This window comes from Centropristis striata, chromosome 21, assembly GCF_030273125.1.
Source record: "Centropristis striata isolate RG_2023a ecotype Rhode Island chromosome 21, C.striata_1.0, whole genome shotgun sequence".
Classification (NCBI taxonomy): domain Eukaryota; kingdom Metazoa; phylum Chordata; class Actinopteri; order Perciformes; family Serranidae; genus Centropristis; species Centropristis striata.
Genome location: NC_081537.1, coordinates 3,935,815 through 3,959,110, shown reverse-complemented (window position 1 = coordinate 3,959,110; position 23,296 = coordinate 3,935,815). Strand labels below are relative to the sequence as shown.

General features: G+C 34.7%; 1 protein-coding gene across 2 annotated transcripts; it reads right to left on the bottom strand.

Annotated features, from left to right (window-relative positions):
• Positions 1-152: 152 nt before the first annotated feature.
• On the bottom strand, positions 153-22,059 carry wdr45b (WD repeat domain 45B). Of its 2 annotated transcripts, none has more exons than XM_059325143.1 (10): positions 21,803-22,059; positions 18,858-18,932; positions 14,037-14,144; positions 10,015-10,102; positions 8,391-8,485; positions 7,299-7,489; positions 6,251-6,336; positions 4,296-4,397; positions 3,236-3,357; positions 153-1,322 (listed from the first exon to the last, which is right to left on the bottom strand). In XM_059325143.1, exons 1-10 carry the CDS (start codon positions 21,867-21,869, stop codon positions 1,216-1,218), a joined length of 1,041 nt encoding a protein of 346 aa, XP_059181126.1. In that variant the 5' UTR covers positions 21,870-22,059; the 3' UTR covers positions 153-1,215. The 2 variants fall into 2 exon arrangements, with proteins under 2 accessions (XP_059181126.1, XP_059181127.1); XM_059325144.1 differs by having other exon boundaries at positions 14,037-14,138; positions 21,803-22,055.
• Positions 22,060-23,296: the final 1,237 nt, after the last annotated feature.

Below are 23,296 nucleotides of genomic sequence, written 5' to 3'. Positions count from 1 at the left end.
ATGTGGCTCCAGAGCCGCAGGTTGCCGACCCGGAGCGGAAGGTTGCCGACCCCTGGGTTAATCCGTACAAAAAAGGTGTAAAAAGAAGAAAACTTAAGGACGTTATTACTCCCAGCCAAAATTGTAATCGGGCACACAAACGGAAACAAGAAGTTTTGGTTCTACAGTATTTTTTTTTTAAGGATAATGTGTTATAATGTGTTAATCAGAGAGCTTTTTATTGGTACTGGTCAGCAGATTTTGTTTCCTTCATGCAGATCCAGATTAGCTACTTCCTGTTTTTATGCTATGCTAAGCTAAGCTAAGTGCTAATCGTAGTTTCATATGCAGCACACTGACGCCAATCTTCTCATCTAACTCTCTGCAAGAGAGAAATTAACAGTATTTCCCTACAAATGATAAATTATTTCTTTAAGCTTTTCTTGGTCGGGTTGAAACAGTCAACTGTCACGAGCTCTTAAACAAAAAGCAATTATGGAAAACATATTGCACAATGTATGAAAAAAAAGGGACTAGAGAAATAAAAAGACATGTTAGTAATTTCCTGCTACTATCCTGTACAGTTCTATGTAGTTTGGAGTTCAGTCTGGCGCGGTGTTTATACAGTGAATATAAGAAAATCTAGTAATACTGTGGTGCCGCTTCAGTGTTACCTCATTCGGATTCTGCTTTTGCAAACACCTTATATGGTACATTGGTATATACACAAACACACATGTATATATGACAACAATAATATGTGCACACATACAGATTCTCTCCAGTCTCGAGGCACTCCCTATAGTTAGGTTAGGTGGTGTTAGCTGACAAAAATCTCTTCATCTTCAATCTGAATCATCTATGTGATTAAAAATAACCGTCCTTTGGAAATTCCTCGGAAGACGTCGTAAAAAGCGGCATGTTGTCCGTTCAAAAAAATGACTTTTTTCCCTCTTTTCTCTAGTGTTTGGTGTCCGTCTGTCCAGAGACGATCCTCAAGAGTCCACCAGAGACACGAGTCTGCACTCGTCTCTCTCTGCTGTGAGGGTTTTCTTTTTCCTCCAAAGTCTGTGCTTCTCTCTCTTTTTTTTCCTCCCTTCTTCCTCCTCTAAAGCTCTTTTTACAGAGTCTGTCAAGATCAGGAGAAGTGCAGCGTGGGACCTCTCCTCCTCCGAAATGAACGAACAAAACAAAAACAAGCTGTGTCAATAAGCGAGTCTCCGGGAGGGTGGAAGGTCATATTTTGTCGTCGGTCATCTCCAGGAACTGGGCGTAGACGTCTCGGGCGCACTCCCCTTTCTGGTTGAACAGGAACTTGTAGTAGCTGCCGTCAGCACAGATGGCTGCAGAGTGGAGAAACAGTCAGTGAGCAACCTCAGGACACACACACACACACACACACACACACACACACACACACACACAGTGACACAAAACAAATTATTGCCTTAATCTGACTATAACTGGACAACTGAAGTGCATGTAAATGTGTTAGTCAGACTGATGTCGCAGTTCTCCAACTCCGATTAGGACACCCAGATAATGTGATTGGAGTAGGATTTTCTTGTATGACATGACAGCATGTACGCATGATACATCCCCAGCGCTGGCGTATGAGCCCGGAACAAAAACATCCAAGAAAGCCGGTCACATTAGCCGGCCGCATTAGCAGGTCGCGTTAGCCGGTCAAATTAGCTGGTCGCACGTTAGCCGGTCACACATTAGCCGGTCACGTTAGCCGGTCACACATTAGCTGGTCACGTTAGCTGGTCGCACGTTAGCCGGTCACGTTAGCCGGTCACACGTTAGCCGGTCACACGTTAGCCGGTCACACGTTAGCTGGTCGTGTTAGCCAGTCACACATTAGCCGGTCGTGTTAGCCGGTCACACGTTAGCCGGTCGTGTTAGCCGGTCATGTTAGCTGGTCACACATTAGCCGGTCACGTTAGCCGGTCGGCGGTGAGTAGCAACGGCACAAAGTGTCGAACTGAGGTCAACCAGAAAGGGTGGATTTTCTCAGTTGCATGTAAACTGGGACGAGGACAGAAATCCGATTCGACGCCAAAATCGATTTTTAAGCATGGCTCGATTAAACTGTGCATGTAAACGCACTGAGTGAGCAACCTCAGGCCAGACACACTGTTGTTTTATTATAATGTAGTTGAGCACAGAAGACAGTCACATTGGTTTAGACATGTTTTTGATTCAAATAACACTTTAGTTCAGGTATTGGAATATCACATTTCTGTGCATTATGTCCATAAGAGGGCAAACCGATACAAGCCTGGTAAGAGAATCCTTTAATGTGGGCTCCACATTTCATGTATCAACGCTGCGTATGCACAAAAACATTTCTGTCCATTCATTTCAATGCAAAATGAGAAAACTTCCCACTTGATTCATTAGCTCAGAAATGTTTTTCAGGACAACACTATGGTCTCAATCACTAGTAAAAAATCTTCTTCAAGACAATCTGATGTTAATAGTGTAAATAATGGCCCCATTTAGAAGGAAATAGAAGATTAAGAATTGTATGATTTGGGGCGGGGCTACCTTTGATTGACAGGTCACTAACAAGGCGAGCCGTCATCAGGAGAGAAGCAGAACAATGCGTATCCACGGCAACGTGTCAATAAAGTTATATATAACGTTATATAGATATAAAAAAGGACGTTTAGCGGTTTGGTCTCATAACTTTGACCCTTTCACTGTATTTTCACTTAATGACAGTTTATTTGAACGTTTTGTTCATTAAATGTTTTGTTCAGTGTTTGGTTGGACTAACAGACACTCCAAGGAGTCGCTGCTCAGTTTTCTTTTTTTTTTTTTTGTAAATATGTTTTGTTGGTTTTTACAATTTTTATCCCACAGAGATGAAAAATACAGAACATATGAATATTACTTCAATTTACACATTCATCTCCAAAAATGTCCAAGTGTATTGTTTAGCAGATACGTTGAGCTGCTCAGTTTTCTGAGGTAAGTAACGAACATTTTGTTTTTGTTATTTGCTAGCTAAAGCTAACATCCCAGTTAATGCTAACATGAATTAGCAGCGACTCATCCCTCTCCTCCTCCACAGTCCAGATATGGTCTGCTCCCTGTCTCAGAAACAAGATGGAGACGAGTGTAACGATGAACTTGATGCTTCCAACGGGCCACAAACCAACCGGTGACGTCACGGTGACTACGTCCATTATTTATATCCAGTCTATGTCTGGTAGCCTGTAACGCTGTGACTCTGAGCTGAACTCACCTATGACGGCATTGGGCTCCGTTCCGAAGGCGCACACACAGGGAGAACCTGAGGGAACCTGGAACTTGGAGAAGCTCCACTTGGAGCTGAAGTATTTGGGAAGAAAGCTCGCTGATGCCAAACTGCAGAAAGAAGGAAATGCAATCAAGTCAAATTCACTGTTTAATGGCAACATTTGATATTTATCTTAAATCAGACTGAAGTGCTGGACTTGCACTGAAAAAAGGTGTAGAGTCTAAAAACCAGATAAAAACAGTAAATCTGAGGGAAATGATCTTGCTGCATGGACAGATAATTTACCTTGACAAGATTTCTTGAATTAAGATTATTAAATCTAGAAATAAGCATGTTGAACACTTAAAATAAGAAATTAATCTTAATCTCTTAATCTTGTTTCAAGAGTTAATTTCTTATTTTACACACAATACACAAATTGACCAAAAAAAAGACACAAAATTACCAAAAATATATGTGAAAATTACCACTAAAAAGACACAGATTTACAAAAGAGACACAAAATGAACAAAAAAGACATATAATGACCATTAAAAAGACACAAAATGAACAAAAAAAGCGTGAAATTAAACAAAAAATACACAAAATTACCAAAAATATATGTAAAAATGATCACTAAAAAGACACAAATTGACCAAAAAGAGACACAAATTGACAAAAAAAGACACAAAATGATCAAAAAATACACAAAATTACCAAACATTAAAAAGACACAATGATGAAATTAACTGTTAAAACCAGATAAATTAAAGCTGCAAGCAGCGATGAACTGGCCCGAGCAGAGTATTTGTTTCTTACCAAGATAAAAAAACTTTAGATTTGGAAGTGTTAGATAATTAATCTTATTTTAAGAGTAAATTCCTATTTTAAAGTGTTCAACATGCTTATTTCTAGATTTAATAATCTTAATTTAAGAAATCTTGTCAAGGTAAATTATCTGTCCATGCAGCAAGATCATTTCCCTCAGATTTACTGTTTTTATCTGTTTTTTAGACAAAACACCTTTTTTGCAGAGTGTTTGTATGGAAAACAGTTAAAGACTAACCTTGACTGTTTATTCCTCTTGGGGTCCTCTGCAGCGAAGATGTGCACGGTGCCATGGTCACTGGAAACGCAGATGAGAGACGCGTCCTGGTTGAAGTTGATGCTGAGACAGACAGAGCAGGTGGAAATAATGAGGACAAGAGAACGACAAGCTCTCATGAGCTCAGTCACAAACACTTTGGATCAAAACAGAGAGACAAGATAAACCATGGGGACGCTCCTTTATTAGAAAAGAACACGCTTTGTATAGAAACTACAGAATAACTATATGAGGGCTGGAATTCTAACTATTATCATTCTGAGTGGGTCAACTTGGTATACAACAACAACAACAACAACAACAAAACAGACTTAAATGTAGTGAATTTCCCAGTGCAGTACATTTGGAAATTAACTGGTAATATATGGGGAAGGTCATTGATTTAAAGAGTAGAGGACCAACAACTGATCCCTGTGGGACACCCATAGATTTTATTCTGAGGATGAAAGAACATTATTAATCCTTACACACGGGTTTTGGTCTATTAAGCAGGACTCGCTTTTAAAGGCGTCTTTCCGCCCTAGTGTGTGTGTGTGTGTGTGTGTGTGTGTGTGTGTGTGTGTGGTTCATATCTCTCTGACCGTTAGTCAGACTGACCTCAGATTTCGTATGTGTCTTGCTCATGGCACGAAGGTGTGCATCATTGATTTTGAAGATTTTTAAATTAATTTTTCAAAATATCATTATTTATGTAGGACGTGTTGCGGCATTGCACTGTTTCCGATCGGACGCCTTTTAGGGGAGCTCCGCCCCATTTAGGGGAGCTCCGCCCCATTGTGTGATAGGCCTACACCTGGTCAGTAACACAATTCACTCTGGATTTCCACCCTGACTCATCTCATCTGGAAGTCTATTTAGCCTACCTATCTTTAGGAGTTTTAAAGTGGCTACAAGGTTCAATTTTCCAATAATATTCTAATAGTTTCCAGCGAATATCAATGTTCAATGTGTATGTGCTGGATGGTGTGGTACCTTATGAAAAGTAAGTGTTTTATGGAGTTGCAGACGTTGTAGTGTGGCATGTAAGGTACGAATACATACTTCCTACGGGCACTGCACTAGTTGGGTTTGATTCCAATGAATGGAGATTAAACTGAATGGCTGAGTTAAGTGATATGAGGGTGGTGACTTGTAGTAGTAGTAGTAGTAGTAGTAGTAGTAGTAGTAGTAGTAGTGGACATTTAGTTTAAATGCTTTAACAAGACTGAATAAAACACCCAGTGCTGCAATAACTTTTAATGAGGTCACCATATAAAGAATTGCTGTAGTTAAATTGCTTCACCATCTCTGTCACAGTGACTCTGCAGGAAGTGGTCTAACATGACTGGAGCCTATTGTTCCATGACTGATGTAGCAACCCACACTGCAGCTTCAACTTGTCAAAACACTGAATGTCAAGTATGAAAAATAGAGGTGTGAACCACCAGAGGCTCCACGATACCATTTTTATCTTGAGTCACTATATGATATTATTGCGATTTTAAGCATTTTGCGATATGGTGAGTATTGCGATACAATGTTGAGAATTAATTTTTCTGAAACAGTTCATGTGTTATCTGCACTTTTCTTCATAAAACATCACTTATTTCTTTGCACTGCAAATTATTTGGTTCTTACCAAGATTTAAAAAAAAACTTATATTAAGAAGTGTTAGATAATTTATCTTGTTTTAAGAATGAATTTCATTTTTGTATGTGTTCAACATGCTTATTTCTAGATTTAATAATCTTAATTCATGACTTCTTGTCAAGGTAAATTATCTGTCCATGCAGCAAGATCATTTCCCTCAGATTTACTGTTTTTATCTGGTTTTTAGACACCGTTTTTTGCAGTGTGTCATTCTCCATTTTTACCTGATGTCATAAACAAAAGGGCAGAACTGTTAGATATGAACAGTAGTATTGAATAATGCTTACCAATAAATGTTGGCTGTCTGAGAGCCTCGTCTCAGCTCCTGTATGAGCTGACCTGCAGACGTGTCAAAGATTCTAATAAGAGTCCCCTATAGAAACACAACACGGATTAGTCACATGTCAGCAGAAATAGAAACAAACGGCAACACTTTATATTAAGGAACACATGTTCAACATTAATTAGTTGCTTATTAGCATGCAAATAAGTAACATATTGGCCCAGGTTTTCCTCAATTAGTTTGTTTTTGGTCATCATATATCCTAACTTTATGTTTTCCTTTATTCATTTTTTAATAAAATAATGTTTTGTATCACTACTCTTCTAATGCACAACATGGGTCAAAAATGATCCATATCCATTTTTTTAGCTTAGTAGCTTGCTAAGCTAACTACTTAGCTAACTTCTTGGCTAAGTATTAAGCTAAGTAGCTTGCTAAGCTAACTACTTAGCTACCTTCTTGGCTAAGTATTTAGCTAAGTAGCTTGCTAAGCTAACTACTTAGCTAACTTCTTGGCTAAGTATTTAGCTAAGTAGCTTGCTTAGCTAACTACTTAGCTAACTTCTTGGCTAAATATTTAACTAAGTAGCTTGCTCAGCTAACTATTTAGCTACCTTCTTGGCTAAGTATTTAGCTAAGTAGCTTGCTAAGGTAACTACTTAGCTACCTTCTTGGCTAAGTATTTAACTAAGTAGCTTGCTAAGGTAACTACTTAGCTAACTTCTTGGCTAAGTAATTAGCTTAGCAAGCTACTTAGCCAAGTAGTTAGCTATGTAATTATACAAAAACTGTATTTCTTCATAAAGTATTAGAGGCAAAATGGAAATAATGATCTGTTGTTATCAAAAACAAAGATATTTAAAGAATACTTGGAATAGTTAATCATAAAATAAGTTGATATCAAAAGATAGAGGGGTCAATATGTTGTGCATCAAAGGGTTTAGAGCCAATATGTGACTTATTTGCATGCTAATAAGCAACTAATTAATGTTGAATATAAAGTGTTACCAAACAAACCATTAAAACACTGAATCCACTACAGCGCAGCTTACTTTCTCTGAGGCGGTAGCTATCCTTGTGCCCTGCAGGTTTAGAGCGATGCAGCACAGCGCCCCCTCGTGGGCCGGTATATCAACTGGAGGCTTCTCTGTGTTAGCCAGGTCCACGATCTGCACGTGGCCTGAATGAGTCCCTGGGAACGCCAGCAGGGAGTTGTTGCTGTTGGGACACAGCACGCACAGACCTGACGGGAACAAAAGATGGTTAGAATACACATATGAACAAATCGGATTTTATTGTTCTTTGTAGGGCTGGGCCATATAAAAGATATATTGACATATTTTTAAATGTGATATGGAATTAGACCATATATCGATATAGTTTAAAAAAAATTATATATAAATGCTGCACTCACTATATAATGATAACAACAAAAATAGCTCATAAGAGTTTAATTGAAGAGCTGATTTCTAGACATTTAACATGGTTTTCTTGTTAATTATTTTGGTTATTATCAATAAAACCATGTTAAATGTCTAGATATCAGCTCTTAAATTAAACTCTTATGAGCTATTATATGCGTATATATCGATATTCAGCCTATATATATCGGGATGTGGCTTTTGGTCCATATCGCCCAGCCCCAGTACTTTGTTGACTCATTAAAAAGGGAAAACTTTGGAAGTTTTGGGACTAAATTGGACTAAAAACTTTTTTTTTTAATGTCTGTGGGTTTTTCAAGATGCCATACCATGCAGAACACGTCTGTTGAACCTGCTAAGGAGTCTGTAAGCTGCAAAAAGGTGTGTCTAAAACCCAGATAAATTATCTAACACTTCTAAATCTAAAGTTTTTTTTATCTTGGTAAGAAACAAATAATCATCAGGTCACTCTGCTCGGGCCAGTTCATCACTGCTGGCAGCTTTAATTTATCTTGTTTTAAGAGTTAATTTCTTATTTTAAGTGTTCAACATGCTTATTTCTAGATTTAATAATCTCAATTTAAGAAATCTTGTCAAGTGAATTTATCTGTCCATGCAGCAAGATCATTTCCCTCAGATTTACTGTTTTTATCTGGTTTTTAGACACACCTTTTGTTTGCAGTGTGTGGTTAAAGAGGTTCAGTGTTAAAACAGAGGACTGACCTTTGGGGTTATAACAGGTCTCAAACACATGCAGTTGATGGGGATTGTGGGTAAAGGTGAAGACTTTGATCATTGAGTCCAGAACCACCACAATCCTGAGAACAAAAGAGAACCAAAACAGGCTAAAGGACTACAGTCACATACAGGGTTCGTACACTATAGCAGTGGTCAAATTCAAGCATTTTTCAAGGACTTTCAAGGTGAATTTTAAAGCTTTTCCAGTATCTTATACCTGTTGTAAATTGCATGTTTTAGATGAGTACTTACATACTAAAAGCGGGAGATTTCACTGAACCATACCAACAGAGATGGTGTTACACTTTTAGGAGGAACAGTCTTCATTTCAGATAGGCTACTCATTATTTTTTACATTGAACATGTGATTATCTATAGCAGGGGTCTCAAACTCAAATTACCTGGGGACCGCTGGAGGCAGTAACAATATAACCAAAAAAAGACACAAAATGACAAAAAAAAAAGACACAAAATGACCAAAAAAGGACACAAAATGACCAAAAAAGACACAAAATTACAAAAAAAATTACACAAAATGACCAAAAAAAGACACAAAATTACAAAAAAAAGGACACAAAATGACCAAAAAAGACAAAAAAACCACAAAATTACTAAAACCCCCCCCCCCCACACAAAATTACTTAAAAAAAAGACACAAAAATGACTGAAAAAACACAAAATTACTAAAAAAAAAGACAGAAAATTACAAAAAAAGACAGAAAATGACCAAAAAAAGCATCAAAATTAATAATAAAAAAAAAGACAGAAAATGACCAAAAAAGCATCAAAATGACCAAAAAAAGACACAAAATTACTAAAAATAAAGACAGAAAATGACCAAAAAATACACAAAATGACCAAAAAAAGACACAAAATTACTAAAAATAAAGACAGAAAATGACCAGAAAATGACCAAAAAAGACACAAAATTACAAAAAAAAGACACAAAATTACAAAAAAGATACAAAATGACAGAAAAAAACTAAATTACTTAAAAAAGAAACAAAATTACCAAAAAAAAAGTAATTAAAGGGACCTTCCACACACAACACGGTAAAGAGCCCTTCATATAAAACTCACATTAAACTTTCATATCAAGGTGGGGGCCACAAAATATCGTCACGAGGGCCGCAATTGGCCCATGGGCCGTGAGTTTGAGACCCCTGATCTATAGTCTATATATATATAGATGGATATAGTCAGACTGCAAGAGAAATACAGTAAGAATTTCAAGCAATAACAAGCACTTTATCCAGAATCAAAGCACTTTTCAAACCTTGAAAATACAACATTAGAATTCAAGCATTTTCAACTAGCATTCACAGGCTTAATACTAATGTGACACGTCCAGGGAGAAAGCCCGAGGCTCCACTGACGACGACTGGGACAATCAATTCAAGAGATATTTGAAAAATGCTAGAATGGCTTCACTGTGACTGAGTCATAACCACAGAACAGTTGAGAAACATTGTAGAAAGAGTGACGTGTGTCTGAGAGGAACCTCCCATTCACTCACTGGAGTATTACACAACACTTATTAACAAATGGCACAAATAATTTAATACATTTCACCAACACAGACAGCTTTAAGTCGACTGGGCCTGTTTACCTGTCACGCCGAAGCTTCACTGCTTTGACTTCTGTTGAGAACTCGATCTCAATAACTGTCTTCTTCTTCAGGTCGTCCCAGATCATCACTAGAAAACAAATAAACACATGAAAAAAACATACTTATTAATACTTAATACATATTTTATTTATCAGCTCCACACTGGCTAAAGTTTTAAAGTATGATAGAAAACCAGTAGAGATTAAATGACCCACAATTATTATTATTATGTAACATTTTTTCAAATACTTCCTGGCAGTAAATGACAATAATTCCTAGAATTATTAATTAGATGAACATGACCGGGGGCCTCATGTTAGAGCTGCACGATTATGGCCAAAATTATAATCACAATTATATTGATCATATTGTAATCACGATTTTTCATCATGTTAGGGAAAACATCTGTATTTTTTTTGCACTACTTTTAAACAAACAATCGGAACAGTTTTTAGTGTCTGGTGCTTGTTGTAAACAAACAGAGATCGCTAAGTGAACACCTCCTGCAGCAGCAGCACATACACACTGTACTGCTACAGAGCTAACTGTTAGCCTGTTAGCACATACACACTGTACTGCTACAGAGCTAACTGTTAGCCTGTTAGCACATACACACTGTACTGCTACAGAGCTAACTGTTAGCCTGTTAGCACATACACACTGTACTGCTACAGAGCTAACTGTTAGCCTGTTAGCACATACACACTGTACTGCTACAGAGCTAGCTGTTAGCCTGTTAGCACATAAACACTGTACTGCTACAGAGCTAACTGTTAGCCTGTTAGCACATAAACACTGTACTGCTACAGAGCTAACTGTTAGCCTATTAGCACATACACACTGTACTGCTACAGAGTTAACTGTTAGCCTATTAGCACATACACACTGTACTGCTACAGAGCTAACTGTTAGCCTGTTAGCACATACACACTGTACTGCTACAGAGCTAACTGTTAGCCTGTAAGCACATACACACTGTACTGCTACAGAGCTAACTGTTAGCCTGTTAGCAATTTGCAGACTGGACGGTAAGGGGTTAACATCCCCTCCGGCTCTGCAGCTGGGAAAGACTGCTGCAGGAGGACTGTGCCGCTTCGACTCATTCTTAGTAAGAACGAGTCTCCAAAAGTCTCCAATAACACAAGAAAAAGTCGCTGGATTTGTCTCCAGTCGCTTTCTTAAAAAATAGTCTCTAAGGGGGTCTGAAAAGTCGCTAAATATAGCAACAAAGTCACTAAGTTTGCAACACTGATTCGCCGGCTTTTACAAATATTGCGTGTTGTTGTGGCGTCGAGTACTACGTCACATCCTGCTTAGCGTTCTATCCAATCAGTAACCAGGCTTTTTTTCAGGGGAGAAAAACAGCCCCGCCCCCTGGTGGTTGGTGGACTACTGGTGTAGAAAGTGTTGATTAGATATGAAGGAGAGACACATTTTAAAATGGAAATATCGACGACGATCAGGTTAATTTAATCGTGGCGGCCATAATCGTGATCACGATTAAAATTCAATTAACTGTGCGGCCCTACCTCATGTATCAAAGACAATGCAGCTTTCATACTGAAAAATGGCGTACTCACAAAACTGAAACAGTATGTATGTAAAGAAACCTCCACATGTTTCAAACTTTGCTCCACCTTTCCTTCATACATCCAAGTCAATATTAAATTGAACGCACAGCCACTAACCTCGACCCGGCTCGAGGAAAAAACAAACATTTTACCGCAGACGACCTGAAGTGCTGATTTCCGAGATGGAGGCCACGCCATATAATTAATAATTCAACACATTGTACCCATTTACATCATTGAGCTCCTTACTAACGATAACACCCGAGTCATATTTCAGAAGGGTGGAAAACAGCATTTTCCTCCAGTTTTAGGGAACTACAAACTGGTAACAAACTGGCCAGTTAGGTTTAGTTTCAGGTTTGTTCTAGTTTATTTTATTTGCAATATGATATGAAACATTTCAAGTAGAGCAAAAAGAGCAAAAAAACCAATAGTTTCTATGTTGTTTTGTATTCTATTTTGTTGTTGATTTCTCTCATTGTTGTTGTTTATTCATTTTTGATTTTTTGTATATGAGTCAGTGACAAATAAAGGTTGGCAAGCTGTCAAATGGTGTAACCTCAAAAAAATGCAAAATATTAAATACTTCATCCACCCACATTGTATTTAAGTGGACTTATACATATAACTACTTCATTCTAAAAAAAGACATCAAATGAAAATAATTTTTTTGGAGTATTTCTACATTTACACATTTTGTTAAAATTGAGCAGAACATATTGTAAAAACAACCATTTTTTTCTAAAGTTTTGACAAATTATGTAAAATGTGTTATATACCATAATGTTGTAATGTAAACGTGGAATGTACTTTTTTCTCATTTTAGTTCACATTTATTTTTTCTGTATAAAATCAGATTTTTATGGGGGAAAAGTTACTGGTTACACCAACTGACACTGGGTTAGATGACATCATTGACCCTTATTTCTTGAGGAAGTGATTTGTATACGCCCATATTAGGGTTTTTTTTAACTATTTTTTACTATTCTTGCTTCTTTTGTTTTATGTAATTGTCTTTGCTTATGGTATCTCTTCTCGTTGATTTTATGTTGATTTTATGATTTTCTGTTTTGTTTTTATTTGTATACATGCATATTTTATTTTGTGCGGGCAGTACATTTTACATTTTATTTTATTTATTTTTATCCCATTTTTAATTTATGTTATATCATTGCATTTTACTGTTCTATTGTTTACTACATCTCTTTGTATTGTGTTATCCATTTATTGTTTGTGCAGCACTGTGGAAATCTTGTGTTTGATAAAATTGTGCTCTATAAATAAAGTGGATTGGATTGATTGGATATGGTGCAAATAAATAAATAAATAAATACAAATGCAAACTCTCAACCTGCCCGTTGTGTGTAGCTACTGTAGCTAGCAGCAGTGTGAGTGTTTGCTAAAGGTGTGTTGGTGCAGTCTGAGAGTCCCATAGGTGTGTGTGTGTGAAGTCTCCTGCTAGCCACTTAGCACATACAAAAACATGATATCATCACTGACTAGAGCAGGGAAGAAAAACATCCCTGACTAGTGTAAAATAACTTTAAAAGGACTTTACACGACCTGCAGATACCCTGAAAAAGGAACTACAATCAGTCACTATCAATCAATCAATCAATCAATCAATCAATCAATCAATCAATCAATCAGACTTTAGTTGTATAGCACTTTTCGTACAAGAGAAATGTAACATAAAGTGCTTCACATAAAAAAGGAAAAAAATAAAAAATAAAATAAAATAAAATAAAATAAAATAATAATAATAAAACATAGAAACAAGCAAACACCCTCCGAAATTAATTAGATAAAATAAATAAAAATAAAGTAAGGTAAGATAAAATAAAATAAACAACAAAAGTAAATTATAATCACAATAAAAAGTAAAAGAGCTAGATAAAAAAAGATGAAAATAATCAAGGATTAAAAAGTAGAGCATGATAATATATATTCATATATACATATATACGTGTATATATATATATATATACACATACATACATACATACATACATACATACATACATATATAAAATAGACTAATAAATAATAGCAAATAAATAAATAATTAAATAAAAGAAAATATGTTGTAACACTAAGATGCATGAGCAGAAAAATCTTTAAAAATGGTTCAGATAAAAGCCCAATTAAAAAGATACCTCTTCTCACTGTGGTCCATGTATATATATATATATATATATATATTATGTTATGTTATATTATATTATATATATGGGTTCTTGTTCTAACTTTTGGTTTTATTAAAGACCTGAGGGTCCTCGAGGGTTCGTAGGATAAAAGTAAACCAGATAAATATGCTGAGACTAAGACCATTAAGAGATTTATAAACCAGGAAAAGAATCTTAAATTCCATTCTGAAGATCACGATCAGAACAAAAGCCTGGCATTAGTCCAGTATAAACAGTGTTTCAGACTTCAGGGAAGTAAAGGTACCTTTGTTTGTTGGGTACTTTGGCTTCTTCCCTCCTCCCACCAGAGCGAGATAGTTACACCTGAAGAGCATCTCCACGTGTCCGACCCCGCCCTCCAGGAACTCTGAAACTCAAGATCACTGCTAGTAAACATCAACAACACACACAACTGACAGATATTATCACAGACAACTAAACTCTGCTTGAAATAGCACGTGAACCAAGGTTAGAATAGTTTAGGATGTTTCATTAGTTTTAGTTTTAATTTTGTTGTCAATTTTTGTTTTCAAATTCAGTTAGTTTGAATGAGTTTAGAGTTAGAGTGAGTTTGCTTGTTTTAATTAGTTTTTATTTTTTTGGAAGCCCCAATAGGTTAATTAAGTCATAAAACCAGATAGATGACTCACTATAATTTAAGTTATTTTTAGTTTAGTTTAGATTATTTTTAGTTTTTTTGTAATGGGTTCATTTTTTTTTTTTTTTTGCCAGATTCAATAAGGTCACAATAAATGTTGCCTGTTTGTCAAATTTTTCTTGTAAATTTGTCACTTTTTCTTTAAAATTTTTCACGTTTTCCCCATAAATTTGTTACTTTTTCCCCATGAATGTGTTACTTTTTGCCCTTTTTCTCATACATTTGAGAATTTTTTCCCATAAATATTTTGATTTTTTTCCCATAAATTCTTCACTTTTTTCTGGTTTATTTGTCAATTTTTTCTTGTAAATATGTCACTTTTTCTTTAAAAAATTTCACTTTTTCCCCATAAATTTGTCACTTTTTCTTGTAAATTTGTTACTTTTTCCCCATGAATTTGCCACCTTTTTCTCGTACATTTGAGAACTTTTTCCCGTAAATTTTTCACTTTTTTCTTGTAAATTTGTCACTTTTTTTCTGGTAAATTTGCGATTTTTTAGTTTTAGTTTAGTTTTTTTGTAATGGGGTATTTGTTGGGTGCCAGATTCAATAAGGTCACAATAAATGTTTCCTTTATTTCCTTTGTCTGATCCATCTCAGCCCCAATAAGTTTATTAAGTCATAAAACCAGATAGATGAAATAGATTTCATATCAACCAAAAAGGTTTACGGATGAAAAAAGTTGACAAAGATGAAAACGAAGGACATTTTCACTATAAGTTTAGTTAGTTTTACTTTGTTTTGATTATTTTTAGTTTTTTTGTAATGGGGTATTTTTTGGGTATCAGATTCAATAAGGTCACAATAAATGTTGGCTGTTAATGGCTGTTGCCAATTTTTTCTTGTAAATTTGTCACTTTTTCTTTAAAAAATGTCACTTTTTCCCCATAAATTTGTCACTTTTTCTTGTAAATTTGTTACTTTTTCCCCATGAATTTGCCACCTTTTTCTCGTACATTTGAGAACTTTTTCCCGTAAATTTTTCACTTTTTTCCCCATAAATTCTTCACTTTTTTCTGGTTTATTTGTCACTTTTTTCTTGTAAATTTGTCACTTTTTTTCTAGTAAATTTGTGATTTTTTAGTTTTAGTTTAGTTTTTATTAGTTTTAGTTTTTTTTGTAATAATTGTATTTGTTGGGTGCCAGATTCAAAAAAGTCACAATAAATGTTTCCTTTATTTCCTTTGTCTGATCCATCTCAGCCCCAATAAGTTTATTAAGTCATAAAACCAGATAGATGAAATAGATTTCATATCAACCAAAAAGGTTTACGTATGAAAGAAGTTGACAAAGATGAAAACGAAGGACATTTTCACTATAATTTTAGTTCGTTTTAGTTAGTTTTGTAACCACAAAATACGGTTTCAGTTAGTTGTTGTTTTTTTAAAAACTCTCGTTTTTATTCTAATTTCAGTTAACGAAAATGTTTTTTCAATTCTAGTTTTCCTTAACTATAATAACCTTGATGTGCACACTGCTCATTCATCTCTAATGGCTCAGCTCTCCACTACAGACCACAAGAAACCCTTTATCATCCACAGTGGGACGGCCTTCCTTCATGTACAGCAAACATAATATCAGCAGGAAGGAAGAACTGCTGAGAGCTGTAAAGAACGGCACATTTATCAGCAGGAAAAAGAAGAAAGACCTCACACTGCCTAAAACCAGTGTCTAAAAACCAGATAAAAACAGTAAATCTGAGGGAAATTATCTTGCTGCATGGACAGATAATTTACCTTGACAAGATTTATTAAATTAAGATTATTAAATCTAGAAATAAGCATGTTGAACACTTAAAATAAGAAATTAACTCTTGAAACAAGATAAATTAAAGCTGCCAGCAGCGATGAACCGGCCCGAGCAGAGTGACCTGATGATTATTTGGTTCTTACCAAGATAAAAAAAAAAACCTTTTTGTGTCTTTTTTGTCTTTTTATGTCTTTTTTTTGGTGATTTTACGCCTTTTGTGTCCTTTTTGGGGTTTGTTTTTTTTCTTTTTTGGTCATTTTACTTTTTCTGTTACTTTTTTTGGTCATTTTGTGTCTTTTTACATCTCCTTTTGGTCACAAAATGACCCAAAAAGACAAAAAATGTACAAAAGACATTAAATTAAAGCTGCCAGCAGTGATGAACTGGCCCGAGCAGAGTGACCTGACAATTATTTGTTTCTTACCAAGATAAAAAAAACTTTAGAAAAAAAAAAATTTAGAAGTGTTAGATCATTTATCTTGTTTTAACCCTCTGGAGTCTCCAAAAGCGCCAAAGCATGACTTCTTCGTCACACCCAGATGTAAAAACAAAGCAGACCAAAAAAAGACACAAAATGACAGAAAATGACAAAAAAAAAAAAGACAGAAAATGACCAAAAAAAAGACACAAAATGAGAAGACAGAATAACCCAAAAAAACCCACAGAAGACGCGAAATGCCAAAAAAAGACACAAAATAACTAAAAAAGATAGATTTGATAAAGTCCGTGTCGAAAAACAACCATAAAATTATATATTAACCCTCCAGACGTTAAAACAAAGCAACCAAAAAAGACACAAAAAGACACAAAATGACAAAAAAAGACACAAAATAACTAAAAAAGACAAAACAACAGACACAAAATGACCAAATTAGACACAAATGACCAAAAAATACACAAAATGACAAAACTAAAAAACACACAACAACAGACACAAAATTACCAAATAAGACACAAAAAAGAAACAAAAAGATACAAATGACCAAAAAAGACACAAAATGACTTACAAAGACACCAAAAGACATGAAAAGGATTCAGAAATGGACAAAATAGCCCTTTAAGACTCCATAGAGTTAAGAGTTAATTTCTTATTTTAAGTGTTCAACATGCTTATTTCTAGATTTAATAATCTTAATTTAAGAAATCTTGTCAAGGTAAATCATCTGTCCATGCAGCAAGATCATTTCCCTCAGATTTACTGTTTTTATCTGGTTTTAGACACATTTTTCTGCATTCACTTGTTCCAGTGAATGAATACTTGGTCAGCTTAGAAGAGTAACTGCAGCAGCAGCAGGTCATGTGATGAGTCACATGTTCAGCCTGTTTGGGAGAACTTCCTCTTTTGTCCCTTTCATGCAAACGAGTTGAGAGTCTGTCACAATACTTTCTCCTTGTGTTTGACAGAATCGGCTGGTTTGAAGACAATGAGCCTGATGCTTTTTTTCTTTCAGAACTTTCTTTTTCCCAGAATAATTTGTAATGAAAAATCATTAGCTGATATCATAAAGTCTAAGTTGGACCCTTTAGTGTCCACACCGTGTGCTTTAAATTAAATTGGTTCATACAGGAGAAAACATTAATCTGTGACATAAATAGTGTGTTTAGTTTGAAAATAGTTATTACATTTTTTTGCTAATCCCTGAACCTGATACAGGGCTACACACCAAGGTTATTTAACAAGAAATAACGAAAACTAGAATTGAAAAAACATTTTTGTTAACTGAAATAAAAAACAAAAACAAGAGTTTTTAAAAAAAGAAAAAAGATAACTAACTGAAACTGTATTTTGTGGTTACAAAACTAACTAAAATTATAGTGAAAATGTCCTTCGTTTTCCTCTTTGTCAACTTTTTTCATACGTAAACCTTTTTGGTTGATATGAAATCTATTTCATCTATCTGGTTTTATGACTTAATAAACTTATTGGGGCTGAGATGGATCAGACAAAGGAAATAAAGGAACATTTATTGTGACCTTATTGAATCTGGCACCCAACAAATACCCCATTACAAAACAACTAAAACTAACATTAAAACTAATAAAAACTAAACTAAAACTAAGCATTTTCCAAAAAAAAAAAACCTCATTAAAACTAGCAAACTAACACACTGAAAGACACTAAAAGAGCTGTATTGTTCTTGTGACCTATGTGTCAATTTTGTAAAACAAAACTCAATAAATATATTGTTGGAAAAAAAAAACTAGCAAACTCACTCTAAAAACTCACTTAAAACTGACGGAATTTGAAAACAAAAAAATCACAACGAAATTAAAACTAAAACTAATGAAAAATCCCAAACTATTATAACCTTGCTATACACACATACTGACAGAAACTAGGCAACACTAAGGTAGCTTATATTTCTATTTTGTATCTGCTCTGCCTTCTAACATGCTTTGCTATTGGTAAAAAACCAACAGATTATTGGCTACCAATGAGTTAGCTCCACTAAACTTCTGTTGATTCACTCAATTCTGCACATCAGCAATAAAAATAATAACAGTGATGATGACTATAATATAACTAATAATGTTTTTTGTTAATATGTTGCAACAGGGCAGCTCAGGGAACGCCCTAATAAAATGTATGACCATTGTGAAAAATGATTTTCTTCCAACTTTCAGCATAATAATAATAATAATAATAATTATAATAATATCCATAGAACATGTTGTTACCTTGTTTCTCCTTCTCCTTAAGAGGATCTGTGTTATACACGCGGAATCCGTTCTCCATCCCACAGGCAAAGCATCCTGCAGACACACAAATAAATACAGTTAACATCAGTTAAACATTATTAATAGGGCTGGGCGATATGGCCCTAAAAGAATATCACAATATTTCAGGCTATTTTTGCGATAACGATATTCTTCACGATATTACGAAATACTTAAAAAGATATAGAAAATATGTTGTTTTTTTTAGTCTGAATATATAAATAAAAATCTAAAATGTAGTGTGAAGTGCAAATCTCAACAGTTGCCAAATACAAAAAAAATTACTCTTGACTCTTGAGTATGAGCAAATAATAAAAATAACCATTTAGGGGTTTCAGGGGCATATTTTAATGACATTTTGTAAAGGAGAATAAAGGTTCTTGTATGTTTTATTTAAGGCATCTTATTTTGACAGTCTTCTTGTAAGTTCTGTGGTGGATTCTGTTAACACACTGTGCTCTTATTTTGAAAGCTGCATGTGTTTAGCGACAGAGACCAAGTAGCTTTTTGTGATTAAAACAACTTTAACCACTACATCAAGAAGTAGGAACATTGCCAATATCATGATATGCATTTTTTTTAACCATAAATAAAAAACTACCGATATTATCGCGAACGATACGATATGGCACACGCCTAATTAATAATAATAATACATTTTATTTGTAATGCATTTTACATTACAGGAAATCTCAAAGTGCTACAGGTTAAAAGCATAACATTCTAATTATAAAAAGGGATAAAAAAGGGGAAAAAAAACAGCTAAAAACAGAAAACATACATACATAATCTAAAAACCATCTAGATTCATAGATACATTAGTCAGCATTTGATGTAATATCAGACACTTATAACACATCGTTCAAATGGAATCAGCTCAAACTTTACAGTCACGAAAACACACAACATGAGAACAAGTCGACACAGTCCTAACAGATACACAGCAAGGTTAAAATAGTTAGAATAGTTTGGGATGTTTTATTAGTTTTAGTTTTAATTTCGTTGTGATCTTTTGTTTTCAAATTCAGTTAGTTTTCATTAGTTTTTAGAGTGAGTTTGCTTGTTTTAATTTGTTTTTATTTTTTGGGAAAATGCTTAGTTTTAATTTAGTTTTGTTTATGAGTTTCAGTGTTTGTTTTAGTTTTTTTGTAATGGGGTATTTGTTGAGTGTAGGGCTGCAACTAACAATTATTTCAACCACAGGATGATGTCCTCAAATCTCTTGTTTTGTCCACAAACCAAAGAGATATTCAGTTTATTGTCATAAAGGAACAAAGAAAGCAGAAATATTCACATTAAAGTAGCTGAAATCAGAGAATTTGGACTTAATGTCTTTAAAAAACTGCTCAAACCGATTATTCGATTATCAAAATAGTATTATATTAAATCATAAAACTAAATAGTTGAAATAGATTTAATATCAACCAAAAAAGTTGGTACTTTTTTACGAAAAAAGTTAACAAAGACGAAAACGAAGGACATTTTCACTAAGTTAGTTTTGTAACCACACAATACAGTTTCAGTTAAATATATACTCTTTATTTCAGTTAATGAAAATGTTTTTTCAATTCTAGTTTTCATTACTTTGTTAGCTTTCGTTAACTATTATAACCTTGATACCACTCACTTTTGCAGCCTGCAGCTGGTACAAAATGCAGCTGACCTAAAACTAGACTCAAAACCAAAAAGGGGACCTAAAACAAGACTCTTTGGCCTTTGTGGCTCTAATAACCTGCCCTGGATCACCCCATCTGCAGGATCTTTTGAGGATCTTTTGAGGTTTTTAAATCCTCCCTAAAAACACACCTTTCCTCCCATGGCTTTTAATCAAGTTTAAGTGGACAACTGGCAAAAAATGTTATAAAAATGTAGTAGAGTTGGTAGAGAGCTGACACAGCATGGAGGAAATGATTAACTGGCTCATCGTATGTTGACACATGATGACAGTGGAGCAGAGCAGCTAGCGGAGCTTTAATGGGTCATATCAGGTCACTTTACCATTAAAACCTATACACTGCACTAGCCTCAGCTCTGATATCAAGTTGGCACCATTAATATCATTAAATTAATGTTAAATCAGACCAAATATGAAGAATACTGACGCTAACTTTGCGGCCTGTGTAAATGTGTGGGTGGGTGGAGAGCAAAGTGCTGAGTTTTACTATGTATGATGGATTGACAGAAATATAAATTAACTTATTTAAAACATGTGAAGCTAGTTTATCATTGTGGTTTCATTTATTTATTTATTTATTTGGGTTAGTTTTGTGATTTTGTTGTTGTTGTGTTTTTTGTTTCGTTCTTGTTTTCCTCTGTTTGTTCATTGGTGATTTGTGTTGTGTTTTGTCTAAATTAATAAAAAAAATAAAAAATAAAAAAATAAAAAAAAACATGTGAAGCTAATAACAGACATACAGGGCAGTAAGTTACATGACATTAGTCCAATAATAACAAATAATAAGTATACAACTAAAGCTAAACGGGCTGTTTCACACAGTAGCTTAGCTTTAAATTAACTTCACCTACATTTATAAACGTATAAACACTTTTATTATTATTACCTATACTTGTGCCACATGTTCATATCTAATGTTAGAGCCCTTCCTTGTCAGATGACGTCATAATATTATGCGTTTACTGCTAATTAAATAAAAGCTACGTTAGCTAGTTAGCTCACATTAAAACTAACATTAATTTAATACTTTAAGTTGCTCTTTCTATAGTGACTAGCACCTAAACACAATGTTTATAGTACATGTAGAGTATTAAAGGGTTGGAACATGTCAAATTGTTGTTAATAAATGCTTATTTTATGCTACTATTTTTGGGTTAGCAACGTTAGCTTAGCATGCCATTTCCATTTGACTGAATAGAATAATAAAAACATGAGAGCTGCTGGTTCTTACCGTGATCCTGGTTGAATCCAGCATAAAGGAGGCCGTTCCCGTGGGGGTTAGACGGTAATAAATTCATTGTTTACACACAAACAATCGAAAGCCAAACAACGTAAACACGTCAACAGATCCTACAGCTGATTCCTGGAGAGCTAACAGGCTAATGCTAGCATTCCTCCTGAGGAAAACCATAGAGATCGATGCAATAGTTTGTGTCCGCAAACCAGCAGGCTGCAGAGCTGGACCTGCAGTTCTAGACCTGTGAGCGCCCCTAGTGGACGGATGTAGAACTGCAGGAAGTTCAGATTCGCAGTTCTCCCGACAGCGCCCCCTTACTGGACGGATGTAGAACTGCAACTAAATCAGCATCTCACCCAAATACCACTTTTTTAAATGAGTTACACTTGTATTACAATTTTAAAATTTTACTACACCCGATTAAAAATACTAGGATTTAATTATTGACGATCATGAAGCTTCTAACTGAAGAATTTCCCTCCAGAAATCAGTCTGATTCTGATGAAGGTCAGAGCTGCACAGTCTGTTGAGCACAAAATATTATTTAAAAAAAACAATTTATTCTCTTTGGTGTTCAGTCCCAGCTAGGCAAGAATCCTTGTTTTTTTTTTTAATTATTAGGGCCCGAGCAGGCAACGACCTGCGAGGTCCCTATTGTATTTCGAATGTTTATTTATTTATTTTTTTATTATTATTATTCCCAAATGATCGCATATTACCCTGCCTGAACATACCCCAAAACTCATGAAACTTTAAATATAAGTCACACCTGGCGAAAAATTTTATAATCTATTGTCATCTTGAATTTCCACCACTAGGTGGCGCTATAATAAAGGAAAGTGCGTTTTGGCTAATAACTCCCACATACTTCATCGCACATTCAAAAATCTTATATCCACGCGTTCACTGAGTTGTGCTGAATCTCGTTTATTTATTTATTTTACTTTTTTGCCCTTTTATTTTCTTTTTTTTTTATCTCTAACTCTATTATTTTACCGTTTTTAGTATTTTATTGTTTTTTATTTATAACTATATTTGTGTATGATCTTTATTGTATTTTAATAACTGTACAGCTCTTTGGTCAACTGAGGTTTTTTTTTAAATATGCTCTATAAATAAACTTTGACTTGACTTGACTTGACTATAAGTCTCCCTTCTAACAAGTTTTGAAGATTTATTTACACCATCAATTCTAACAGTTTAAAGGTTTAGTACACCCCAATACTAAACAGGTGGAAGGGTGATGAATGATTGAATGAATGAATGAAAAAACAACAAAAAACAACATCAAAGAACAACACTGTGAAACACAATTTCACAATTGTGTCATCAGGGAGAGCTGCAGAGGAAAAAAGGAAAATATATCACAGTAAAACATAAATTTGTCTGTCTACTTCAACAAAATACTTTGACAATATTCAATAGTTGTAATGCTTCCACGGAAATTGGGGGCGCTGTTGCAAAATACAAGAGGTCCAGATCTGCAGG